The sequence below is a fragment of the Tetrao urogallus genome, assembly GCF_951394365.1.
Source record: "Tetrao urogallus genome assembly, chromosome: 4".
NCBI classification, from domain to species: Eukaryota; Metazoa; Chordata; class Aves; order Galliformes; family Phasianidae; genus Tetrao; species Tetrao urogallus.
The window spans coordinates 65,542,850-65,555,049 of record NC_136817.1 but is presented as its reverse complement, the minus strand read 5'-3'; the positions used below and the strand labels follow the sequence as shown (position 1 = coordinate 65,555,049).

Here is a 12,200-nt window from a genome sequence, read left to right as displayed (position 1 = left end):
TAATGTGCGAGGCAGGGCTTGTTAATTATGTGGATCATCTCAAATTCTGGAGTCCCTGCCGTTCTTCTGTTGGCTGCAGGGAAGGTGTGATGTACCTTGTGGAGTGGTTTTTGTAGCAATGCAACAGCAGGTAATTAATGTAAAACAAGGAGCTTTCCAAGAGTTAGGTAAATTAAATAGCACAGGAGTGCTGAGTAGGAGGAAGAAATGGCAGCAGCTGTTCCCAGTGCCCTGTGCAGGGGTCTGTGCTGTCTGCCTGGCTTCTTAGGTCAGATTTATGTCAACCTACTGCTTAACCAGTCTTTCTGGTAAATCTTCATTTTGAGGTAAAATAGGAGATAAAAATCTTAGGTAATGTTATCTCTGCTAAGTAGAATATGGTAAAATATCACTCCTCACATGGTAATTTCATTTATAATCAGATCTCTGTCTTGAAAGTGGCTGCGTGTTTGAAACGTGTTTGTGTCTCGTGAAGGAGCTGCAAGCGTACAAGCAGCTCTGGTTGCTGCCGTAGCTCTCAGACCCAGCTGAGCTGCTGTGCGTTGGGATGAGGAGAGGCTGAGATGTGCTCACTGCCTGACTTTGCTCTCCTCCACCCCTCACAGAACTGCCGGTGCAGGAGGGCAGCGCTCCGTCCGCCACGACTGAGCTGCGGATATGCGACCACGTCGGGGGAGTCCGGGTGCGTCGGAGGGTTTGGAGGGGTGGAGGTGATGCTTCCATCCCTTGGTCTGTCCCACACCCTTGGGTTGGTGGCCGCCTTCTGGATCACAGTGGGTGTTCCCAGGCGTAGGCTGAAGTTTTAAAATCTGTTGGAGGCTTTCTCGTCGTACAGTGGGATTTACCTCATTTTTGCTCTTTCTCCTTTTCCCTCCAGCGGTTCTGTAGGCAAAATCATTGGTGCCACCGTCTTGTTTGTGGGTGGAGGAATAGGGGGAACCGTCCTGTATGCCAGCTACGACCCGCGTTTCCGGGAGAATGTAGAGAAAGCCATTCCCTACTCTGACAAACTGTTTGAGATGGCGCTCGGTCCTGCGCCTTACAGTGTGCCCATGCCAAAGAAACCGGTAAGCGGCTCCCATTCACCACCCTCCTGCACACTTCACTTTTCCTTGTTTAGAGAGAGATCTGCTCTTAGTTTTCAAATTCTAATCAGTTTTGTTATGCACAAGGTTTAAGATTTATGAACCGAGCACTTTTGGTTTAGATTGTTACTCTTTGAGATGATACCGAACCACACTGTGGGTCCCTTCCTGTTTCAAAGTCATCTCATTAATTACTGATTCAGTAGAACCACTGCTGACTACTGTGTAACAGTGCTGCTTGTACGTTTCCCTTTATAATGGAATGATCGTAGAAGGGCCTGGGTTGAAAAGAACCACAAAGCTCATCCAGTTCCAACCCCCTGCTGTGTGCAGGTCACCAACCAGCAGACCAGGCTGCCCAGAGCCACATCCAGCCTGGCCTTGGATGCCTCCAGGGATGGGGCATCCACAGCCTCCTTGGGCAACCTGTTCCAGTGCGTCACCACCCTCTGTGTGAAAAACTTCCTCCTAATATCTGACCTAAACCTCCCCTGTCTCAGTTTAAAACCATTCCCCCTTGTCCTGTCACTATCCACCCTTGTAAACAGCCGTTTCCCCTTCCTGTTTATATGCTCCCTTCAAGTACTGGAAGACCACAGTGAAGTCTTCCTGGAGCCTTTTCTTCTCTAAGCTAAACAAGCCCAGTTCCCTCAACATTTCTTTATAGGAGAAATGTTTGGCACGTTTTGAATATGACAGTGTAGCTTTGTATACATACCTTAACTCATTTTTATTTGTAGGAGAAACTGCCACTACTGAATGTTCAGCTTTGTAGGAATGAAAATTATAAGCATTCTCTCTAAATTAAAAATTAAGGTGAAAAATTAGATGGCCTTGCTGTCATTCTCATTTGTACTTTGAAGGCTGGATTTACGATACAGCTGTCTGGATGTGGAAGTATTCTTTGCCATTCAGTGGAGTTGGTGACACACAAAAACTGTTTGGAAAACTGACGGTATTTCTTACTCTTGGTTCTCAAGGTACAACAAGGTCCACTGAAGATCTCATCCGTAGCAGAAGTAATGAAAGAATCCAAACAGCCTGCTCCCAAATCCCAGACAAGCAAAACAGAAGCTGTTGCTCCTTCAGAGGAAAAAGAAGGTAACTTACAGAATGTCACACAGAGAGAAGCAGAAGTGCAAATGTTCTCTTGTACCATGCATCCCACAGCAGGTGAAGATAGGCTTTGGGAATGGTTGCAGATGTGTATGCTGTAGGTTTTTAGAATTAATATTCTTTTTAATCATAAGGAAATTTGCCCAGGAAGGCTTGAGCTGTTTTTGCTTAGTTAAGTTTATGTACCTTAGAATATTTGGAATCTAATATAAATGACTGTGCTCCATAATTCTACATACAAGGCTCACTTTGGGTGCTGGACTCTTGAGATGTTCTCTCTCTTTTTCTTAAGCAACTGTAGTATGGCTTAATTGAGATAATTGTTGAGCTGCTTGTGAAGCCAGATTAAAAGGAACATAGAGCCACAGTTGTCATCTTTGTTCCTTTATCTGTCATGTCAGGTGAAGATTTGTGTGTGTGTAATTAATGCTGTCTCCTTTTCTGTAAATAATAACATGGAAGTCCAAATAATGTTCCTCCAGAAGAAAAACCCAGTGTTTATTATTTCCCTGTTCTCACTGTAGTGCATACTAACTGTTTCAGTTCTGTAACTGTCCTTAACAGCAGGCACAGCTGCAGCACAGATCATCTCTGCAACAGGGGTAGCCGTGTCGGTGCCAGCTCCGGGGATACAGACTGAAGAAGGTGAAAAAGACTGCATGAATTCCACACAGAAAATCAAAGTCTTGTCGCTTCAAACGCACCGATTCTTGGTTCTGGGCTGATATTTGTCATTTTTGAAAAGCACTCTTTGTGCCTTTTGTAGATCTTCCATCATTTGCTAATAGATTTTCAGCATGCTGAGCAAGTGAGATTGATGGTGGGGAGAGTTACAGGGATGGATGTGAGGGGAGAGTCTGCCTGTCTGCTGAATGGAAGCTGCACGGCCCGGTTTGCCTCTGCTGTTGGTGGCTTTCTGACCGTGCTTTAGAAGAGCTCTGCAGGGCCAAGTGAAGCACCTTCACTTTACAATTATGAATACAAAATGCTTGAGGTAGTTTTGGTACGGCTTTGTTCGGAAGTCAGATTTATAAAATGATGCTAACTACCAATTTTAAAAAGAAATTTTAAAAAGAAAGTTACTTCCTACAAGTGGTCTGTACAGCAGTTGGGATGGAACAGTTGAATCTGATGCTTAAACAATTTCTCTGCTTTTATAGATAAAGAACACGAGGGTTCCCATGCTATAAAAGAACGATCACCAGACGAAGTTGCAGCTCGTCTTGCCCAGCAAGACAAAGAGGAGCAAGAGAAGATCTCAGGTAAGTCCATACCTGGAGTTTTCCCACACACACTGTAAGGGACTAAGGAATCGTTTCCCAACTGACCAACTCCTGTGGGCCGCAGAAAATTGTAAGGCTACATTTGAGATGTAATGTGGCACTGCAGTGATGAGTCTTCAGTTAATTCCAGTATTTTTTCCAGCCCTTGCAGCAACGTTGGAAGGAGCCCTGAGCTCTACGGCTCGTATAACACTTCAGGCAATCACTGCACAGGAATCTGCTGTGCAAGCAGTGAATGCTCACTTGCAGATACTGAAGGAGGCAATGGATGACTCAGAGGTAAATTGGGCAGCTGGGGACTTGTGCTCAGCAGCAATTCATCTCGTAGTTAAAATCTGAGGTTTCATCTTTGTCACAGTTTTACCTGATCTTCCCACTTGCAAAATGTATGATTTAATAATAAAGTGCTTCTGCTTTTGACATGTTTTTTCCCTCCAACTCATTCCCTTTCTGTGAGTAGAAAAGTTAAGTCAACATGCTGATAATCTTCAATGCCTTGTGGTATTTTGATTCCCAAGCTCCTTGTTGTCAGGCTGAACAGTGTGACACCCCAAGATAATTCTGTCAAACCATTCCTTTTGCCTAAGTCTTCCTAGAATATTGTTCTATTCCTGGTCTGGAATGGCTTTGCATTGTCTAGAGATGGATAGGGGTTGTGAGCAACAGCAGCTTGTGGTTCCGGTGTGCTGATGTCCCACTTTGTGTAGGACTGCTGCTTCCTGATAAGTTCTGTTGCAGAGGGTGTAATGGGGTGGTTAATCACCACGTCAAGGATCAAAGCCAAAACAAAACGTTGGAAGGAAGAAATTGTTAGAGCTTCAAGCTGTGTTGTTGGTGAAACAAAAGCATTTGCTCAGGCTGAGTGAAGTGAGCACTGCAGATTCTGAATCTTGGTTGTTATCTGTGGGGTGATTTTGTAATGTAGGGATTGTCATAACACTGATGAAAAACGTGTTGCTTCTCAGACCGCTGGGGAGAAGAAATCAGCTCAGTGGCGCACTCTGGAGGAGGCTCTGAAAGATCGAAGGAGGGCAGTGGATGAAGCTGCTGATGTCCTTCTGAAAGCCAAGTGAGTCCCTGGCTTTAGGACGTAAAACACAGCAAAACACAGCGCGCATGGGCTGGCAGCCAGTAGATGAGTTTCTAGACAGAAAGTAGCATCACTTGTGTGCGATGAGTTGATGTGTTTGTTCACATCATTAAAATAGGGTGAATATCTATTGATGAATATCTGCAGGTCTGCTGCCTGCACATCTTAGGTGCCTACCACGTGGTACAACACTCTCATTTCTCTCTGTAAGAACTTATCTCCTGTCTGTACTTACATACAGTGTTGGTTAGTTCAAGTAAGATTAAATAAGACAATCAGCCGTAATCCTTTTAATATCATTTTGGATAATTTAATCATTATTATGCCTACTGTAAGAATTCCATTGCTGCACTCTGTGTCTGTTGAGTCAGTAACATCATTGGCTTCTCGTAGCTGCAGTGTAAAATTAAATCATTAGCTTCTCCTAGCTGTGATGTAAAATTCTTACAGCGCTGTTTGTTGGTTCCATCCTTCAGCAGAGCTGCCCATAAGGCTGGATATTTCTGAGATGTGTGCTTAGTGAAAACCTGAATTCTGAAGCGAGGCACTGCTCGTAACCTCAGGTTCTCTGTAAATTACACTGATGTACATTGGGTCATTATGCAGTGATTGTAGCAGCACAAGTAAGTTGATGGACAAAAGCTGTTCTTGTAGTGAGGATAGAAATAAATTTGGGAACTCCTGAACGCTTCTGAGGCTGAGGGGGCAAATAGGAAATAGAGGGGAACATTTTTGAAGCAGCACAGTTGTGAAGTTACAGGCTGGTAGAATCTTTAGGAAGAAACCTCTCAGATCACCAAGTCCAACTTTTAAAGCATCACCAGTGCACCCACTGGTTGTCAGGGAGTTCTTCCTGTAGAAATAGACAGCATAAAGTGATCTTTACTCTGGGGTTATGCAGTAAGACCATTATGTGTTATAATCAGCAGCTTCTTTTCTTTTCAGAGAGGAGTTAGAGAAAACAAAAGGAGTAATTGAGAATGCCAAGAAGTCTCAGATCCCAGGAGCCAAAGCTCACATTATAGCTGCAGAGGAAAATCTTCGTCATATGATAGTTGACTTGGACAACGTAGTGAAAAAGGTAATGCTTCAGCTGTTCTTCATCAGCATTAGAACAAGGACTCCGTGGCAGCTTGTGAGTCCCCCTTTTTCCAAGTCCTCTCTAGTGGATCAAATATTTTCTAGTTTAAATCCTTTTTCTAAATATTATCTTTAGCTGTAGTCAGTCTTTGAGCTGATTATGGTACCAGTGGTAGGCTTGACAAGGACTTTGCAAGAAAAACCTGAACTCTCTCCTAGAAGATTGTGCAGCCAGCTTGTTCGGTGTCTGCTCTTTCCTTGGGCGGCTTGCAGTTCCTTCTGTCTGATGCTGGACTGGAATTTGGAAGATGAGACAAAGCATTCGGTGTGCAGATTGGTTGGGGTCCTCTCACAAAGTGTATCCACTTGTTCTGGTGGTGGCTCTTCGGCAGGGCATGGGAGACTTAGGGCTCACTGCTGAGAAGGTTACTTTTTAACCTTGAGAAGGAACTTGTTTCTTTGGATCTGGGGCACACCTATTAATCATCAGGTTGGGGAGGAGTCTGCTGATGACTTTGTGGGTAGATCACTTTACAGCTCAGGAAATAGAGGATGAAAATTCAAGTTGAAATCATGTCCCTTTGCAGGATAATTGATTCCTCTGATGCATTTGCAGTGGAGAATTTCACTTAAGAGTGGGAGTAGGGAACTTACTGAGGGTTGGGCAGCTCCCTGCTGGCGCTGTGTGATAGCAGCACTGCTCTGATGGCAGAAAACATTCTGTAATGAAGGAGTAGAGCTGGATATCTTTAAAGGCAGCTACTGAGTTTAAGATACTATCTTGGTTTTTTTCTGGGCTACAGATTAACTACAAAGTTACAGTGTGCATGTGGAGAAGTAGATCTGCGCAGTTGGTGTGAAGAATTACTTTACGTAAGAGGCTTGATAACACAGGCCAGCTTTTCCCCAAGTGAGGATAAAGATCTCTGCCACTAACTCAGGTTTGCTCTTAGATGAAATCTCCATGCCTTGAAAGATAAGCCAGTGTCCTTTTTTGTTTGTTACAGGTTCAGGCAGCGCAGTCTGAGGCCAAGATTGTGGCTCAGTATCACGAACTTGTGGCTACAGCAAGAGAGGAGTTTCAGAGAGAGCTCGACAGCATCACCCCCGATGTGCAGCCGGGCTGGAAGGGGCTCAGTAAGTCTGGGGTGACGGCAGTGAAGTAACCATAGAGCAGGTCATAGAGCAGCTGTAACAGTGTCTGCTTTCAGGATTCCCTGATTCTGAGCTTCCTGATTCTTTTTAAATGACTGAAAGAGCGAATTCACTGCTCTTCACATACTTTACTCATCCTGCTATGTTAGTTCTTAATGAGAGTGACACAAGAGCTGATCTGGAGTAACAGAAGCAGTGAATGGCTGCATGGTGTTTTCCAGCTGCTACAGTTCTTTGTCTGACGTCTGACATCTGGCACACCCATATTTTTGAGGTGCTTGGGTTTTTCAGCTGGAATTCTTTCCTTCTTTCCTTATAAAAGAAAAAAGTGAAGCAAGAAATGTGATCCAGAAGTACAGTTAGAATCTTTCTGCCTCACTAGAGGGATAAATGTATCACTTGGAGTTGTTGGAAGGTTCAGATACCACATCAGGCAAGCAGGGAAGAAGTCAGGTTCACAATTAAGTACTTGTGGCTTAAGTAAGTCAGCTCATCATCTGTGATCCTCTTTCTTAATAGTACTTAATGCTCTAGGAACATGAAGGTTAGTCCACAAACGAGCCTTCAAAGCTAAATGAAAACACTAGGTCTCTGGAACGCTCAGGGTCTTTACTTTTTAAGAAGTTAGAAAAACTTGCTAGGTTAACAAACTTTGCAATTTGCTGTGCTGTCTCTTATGTACAATCTTCTGGGGTATTAATTCTGACGAAAACAGGATTTTGGGATCTGGAGATGGAGCTGCCATTCCTAATGCAGGATAAGGGAAGGATGTCCTGAATGTTGTGAGCACTGCACTTTTCTGAGAGGGAACCTCCTGGCAGCTTCCAGGCGTTCAGTTTCACACCATTGTGACCCTACGAAGTGTACAGGACTGACCTGATAGTGGCTCTCACTGCTGCTTGGAAATTTGTCTCTTAACCAACTGCTCCTCATTGCTAAGAGCCTGGAAATTCTCAGTGTCCTGTTGCACTTCTTTACTCCAAACTTGTATTCCTCACTTTGGCTGAACCTGAAGGTTCATCTGTGGGTTTCCAAAGGCAGCTGTGGTGAGGATGTTTCAGGTTACATCTTGCTTGTAACGCAGAGAGATCAGCACGCTGTTCTTAAACTCCTGAAGCCTTGGATCATTCTAGAGCAGAAGCTGTTAGTTGTCTCTTTACTTTAGCACGACTGACTGCTATAGTGAATGTGCATTAACTTTTCCATCCTCTCCTCTTTCTGTTGCAGACATAAGTGATCTAGGTGAGTTCCTGCAACTTTTCCTGGTCTTGTGAATGTTCTCTCTTTCCTCTTTGTCCTTTTTTATGTTTGTGTGGTGCACCACTTTAAATTATACACAGTGTCAACAAAGTGGTGAAAAGTATCCCTGAAACATTTCAGACTGGGCTGTGCTTTGGGATCCTTCCCACTAGTTCTGCATGTGCAGCTTAAACCAGACTTTGCCTAGCAGCTCTCACTTGCCAGGTGAGTGTGGTTTGCATCTGAAAGCCACTCTTCCACTTGCTTTGTTAATTTCAGCCAGTCACCAGTTGAGCTTCTGAGATTCCAATGAGAAACAGAAACTAATCAATTCTAATTAACAGTGGTTAATTCTATTTGGAAGGCCCAACTTCTGGCCTGATTGAGGCCAGCTCCTGCGATACTGCCAGCATGCCTGGGTGCTCTGAGCAAGGTCACCAAATCGATGGACTGAATTTGAATTTCATCTTCATGATTGATTTACTCTCGATTCTGAGGTTGATTTTCTTTTTTTTTTTTCCCCTTTTGATCAAAGAAAACTAAATTTTAGAACTGAAGTGGAGTAAACCCCAGCTTTATTTTCTAATAGCAGTAATTTCAACTGCTGAGCTCCCTAGTGGTGCTGCTCAGCTTCCGGGTCAGACACGAGCACTGCTGCACCAGATAACAAATAGCAAATCTGGCTGTGAACAGTTGGCCTGGAGAACTGCTGAAGAGCATAAATCACAGATGTGAATGATTCGATTGAATATGGTAATTTTTCTCCAAGTGATAGGAAGTACTTGCAAATTTGGTTCAGAAAGGAGCATCGGGTGGGCATTACCACCAGTCAGCGTCTCCTAAAAGGTGCTCACAGGTCAACCGTGTGTGGACCCTTGGAGCTCTCCAGGGGGAGGTGGGGCAGCTTCTCTGCAGCCCTTTCTAACGTCCAGTTGTTTTTCAGCTGGGCAGCTGTCAACAGACGACTTGAATTCTCTGATTGCACACGCGCATCGTCGCATCGACCAGCTGAACAAGGAGCTGGCTGAGCAGCGGGTCAGGGAGCAGCAGCACATCGAGTTGGCCCTGGAGAAGCAAAAACTTGAAGACAAAAAGGCACTTGAGGCAGCTGTGGCGAAAGCACTGGAGCATCACAAAAGTGAGATTGAAATAGAACAGGAGAAGAAGGTAAAGTGGTGGAACTCACCTTGAAGAGGGGCACAGGGAGCAGCAGGGGGCTTCGGGTTGAGGCCCCCCTGCCTTGCTAAGCGTGGAAGGGAGGTTTTGAGTGGGGAAGCTTCTTCAGATGTAGAACGGCTGCTCTTTGCAATCGTTAGGAAAAGGCTTAGCTGTAAGTGTGGCCCTTGACAGCTCTGTAAGATGAAATGTGAGCTTAAATCTGTAACACTTCTATGGAAATGTACCCTGATGGGTAACAAGTGCAGTGCAATAGCAGCTGTTTAATTGTGTGCAGGTTGAAGAGGTCCGAGAGGTGATGGAGAGCGAAATGAGGACGCAGCTCCGGCGGCAGGCAGCTGCCCACACCGATCACCTGCGGGATGTTCTTAAGATCCAGGAACAGGAGCTGAAGGTGGAATTCGAGCAGGTGAGGTAGAGGAGTTCCCCCAGGGGCTGAGTGGGAATTTGGCTAAAATGCTGGTGGTGAAGCCTCCAGCTGGAGGAGATGTGAACCATCTTCTGGAACACTCAGTGGGAGCTGGGGAGGGAATGCCCTCATCTGGGGGAGATGAAGAAGTCCTTCAGCATGTAGGTTTTATGCTGAGTTGTCTTAAGCTCCTCGGCTATATGTGAAAATTTGGTAATTAGAAATTCATTAACTGTTAATTTCACCACCTTAAAAAGACTTATTACCAGTATATTTACTATGTGTGTTGTCTGTAGCAAGAACAAAAGCATACAGAAACATATCTTACAAAGAGGTTGAATACAGTTAGTTAAAGAAAGAGCTCTTTCTGGCCTGATGGTGTACATATCTATTTCAGAACTTGTCGGAGAAACTCAGCGAGCAAGAAATGCAATTCCGACGCCTTACTCAGGAGCAGCTTGACAACTTCACGCTGGATATAAACACTGCCTACGCCAGGCTGAAAGGAATTGAGCAAGCAGTTGAGAGTGAGCACAGATCTCATCTCTTTAAGGAGCAGTCACGGTTCTTATCCAAATCCGGTGCCTGAACACTGGATCAGCCATGTGGCTGATGGTTTGCCATTGGCTGAGTACTCAATAAATCCCAGCTGCAGAGTCCAAAGCTGGTTCTGCCAAAGCCACAGCTTTGCTCTGTTGGCAGGGACTGTGACCCTGAGGTGTGGAACAGACTTGCTGTGAGCAGGTGGCAAGGGGGTGGCTGCTTTAGGAAGTGTTCAGAGGGATGGCTTTTGTTGCTTGAACGCTTTCGTATTCCATGTTTTTTCTGTCTGTGTGCCCCAACTGAGAGCCCCTTTGACTTACTTTGCAGGTCATGCAGTAGCAGAAGAGGAGGCCAGAAAGGCCCATCAGCTGTGGCTTTCTGTGGAGGCACTCAAATACTGCATGAAGACAGCCTCTGGTGACAGCCACACAGAGCCACTGGAGAGCGCAGTGAAGGCCATCAAGGCCAGCTGCTCTGACAACGCCTTTACAGAAGCCTTAACAGCAGCCCTCCCCCAGGAGTCTCTGACACGAGGGGTGTACAGCGAAGAGGCCCTCAGAGCACGTTTCTACACAGTCCAAAAACTGGCAAAAAGAGTGGCTATGATTGACGAAACAAGAAACAGCTTGTATCAGTACTTCCTGTCGTACCTGCAGTCCCTTCTTGTGTTCCATCCTCAACAGCTGAAGCCGCCAACCGAGCTCAGCCCCGATGACCTCGATACATTTAAATTACTGTCTTACGCTTCCTACTGCATTGAACACGGAGACCTGGAGCTGGCAGCTAAATTCGTCAACCAGTTAAGAGGAGAGTCCAGGAGAGTTGCACACGACTGGCTGACTGAAGCTCGAATGACCCTCGAAACCAAACAGATAGTGGATATCCTGACAGCATACGCCAGCGCTGTGGGGCTGGGAACAACTCAAGTGCAGTGAGCTCGGACTGTTGGTTCAGAGGCAGTTCAGCAGTTGCTCACGCTGCAGAGAAACCCAATGACCTCCAAGGGTGAGCTCCTAAGGGTTGCAAACCAACCAGCTGGTGGGGGCGGGCTGGAAGCGTTAAATCAAAGCGTGGGTCCCGTCCTGTTTCCTTGCACTGTATTTAATTTACCACCTGTTGTATTTGTACCGGTTTTGCGTTATCATGACCACCGACTTCAGGAAGCTTCTTCACAATTTGTGTAACTATTTTGTTTTCCCATCTTATCAAGCAGGCTTGTGATCCAACCAAAATGTTTGTAACCTATCATTATTGATTTGCCATGTTGTCAGCTGAATAAAACAAGGCTTCAACCACTCTCCCTGGTTTTCAGTTTCCTCCTTCATAGCAAAGACAGCTGCCATGCAGGAACTGCTTTTCTCAGTGAGCTGAGGAAGAAAAGGCTTCATCTCTGTACTAATCCTGTTCTCAGAATTCACTCCTTTGTGAGCACAACTTTGACAATGTATGTAGAGCAGGCATTATGGTGGACACCTACCCTGTGTGGTTTTTATTAGACCTGTTATGCAGTTTCAGAGCAGGTGCACCAGGCTACAAGCCAGACTTCGGTTCAGCCTCGCTAACCCACAGAGAACAAGCTCCTTCCTTCCCTGGCTCTCAGCACTGCCTTAATTCTCACCAGCAGTGAAGGCAGTGATGAAACTCAGCACCCAGTAGCTGAAGTGAACGGCTGTGGCTTTGGCTACTTGCTGTTCTGTTAAATTGGTGGTAGAAAAGGCACCAAACAGCAGCTCTCCGTCTTTGATGCCCCTAACCAGTGAACATTTACTTCCTAGAGCAAACACTGCCTTCAAACAGCTTTACTCAGCCTTACAAATCTTTTACTGTTCTGCAAACAACACTTTCAGACTTCAAGCTGTAGTTCAACCTTTAGCAGCTGCTGTCTCCCAGTCTCATTACTGACTGATCCCTAAGCTGCCTTCACAGCACTCAGGACTTTTCCTGCAGCATTACACCCACCAAGGTTTTATTTTTTATGAAGGGAAGTGGCTGTTAACTCCTCCACCACTGGGATATGTTTCAGC

The 12,200-nt window shown here is 45.3% G+C and overlaps 1 protein-coding gene across 4 annotated transcripts; it reads left to right on the top strand.

Annotated features, from left to right (window-relative positions):
• The first annotated feature begins 1,004 nt into the window (after nucleotides 1-1,004).
• IMMT (inner membrane mitochondrial protein) lies at nucleotides 1,005-11,143 on the top strand. Of its 4 annotated transcripts, none has more exons than XM_079534066.1 (12): nucleotides 1,005-1,067; nucleotides 2,066-2,186; nucleotides 2,766-2,846; nucleotides 3,362-3,463; nucleotides 3,627-3,763; nucleotides 4,450-4,553; nucleotides 5,520-5,655; nucleotides 6,662-6,791; nucleotides 8,992-9,215; nucleotides 9,502-9,633; nucleotides 10,031-10,160; nucleotides 10,504-11,143. In XM_079534066.1, exons 1-12 carry the CDS (start codon nucleotides 1,020-1,022, stop codon nucleotides 11,109-11,111), a joined length of 1,953 nt encoding a protein of 650 aa, XP_079390192.1. In that variant the 5' UTR covers nucleotides 1,005-1,019; the 3' UTR covers nucleotides 11,112-11,143. The 4 variants fall into 4 exon arrangements, with proteins under 4 accessions (XP_079390192.1, XP_079390191.1, XP_079390190.1 ...); XM_079534065.1 differs by having other exon boundaries at nucleotides 6,662-6,795; nucleotides 8,981-9,215; XM_079534064.1 differs by having other exon boundaries at nucleotides 2,766-2,864; nucleotides 6,662-6,795; nucleotides 8,981-9,215.
• Nucleotides 11,144-12,200: the final 1,057 nt, after the last annotated feature.

Coding starts and splice junctions, on each gene's coding strand:
- IMMT (XM_079534064.1), top strand. CDS start 1,020: ATGGCGCTCGGTCCTGCGCCTTACAGTGTGCCCATGCCAAAGAAACCG. Junction 2,187..2,765: donor TCCTTCAGAGGAAAAAGAAG/GTAACTTACAGA, acceptor TGTCCTTAACAG/CAGGCACAGCTGCAGCACAG. Junction 10,161..10,503: donor AATTGAGCAAGCAGTTGAGA/GTGAGCACAGAT, acceptor CTTACTTTGCAG/GTCATGCAGTAGCAGAAGAG.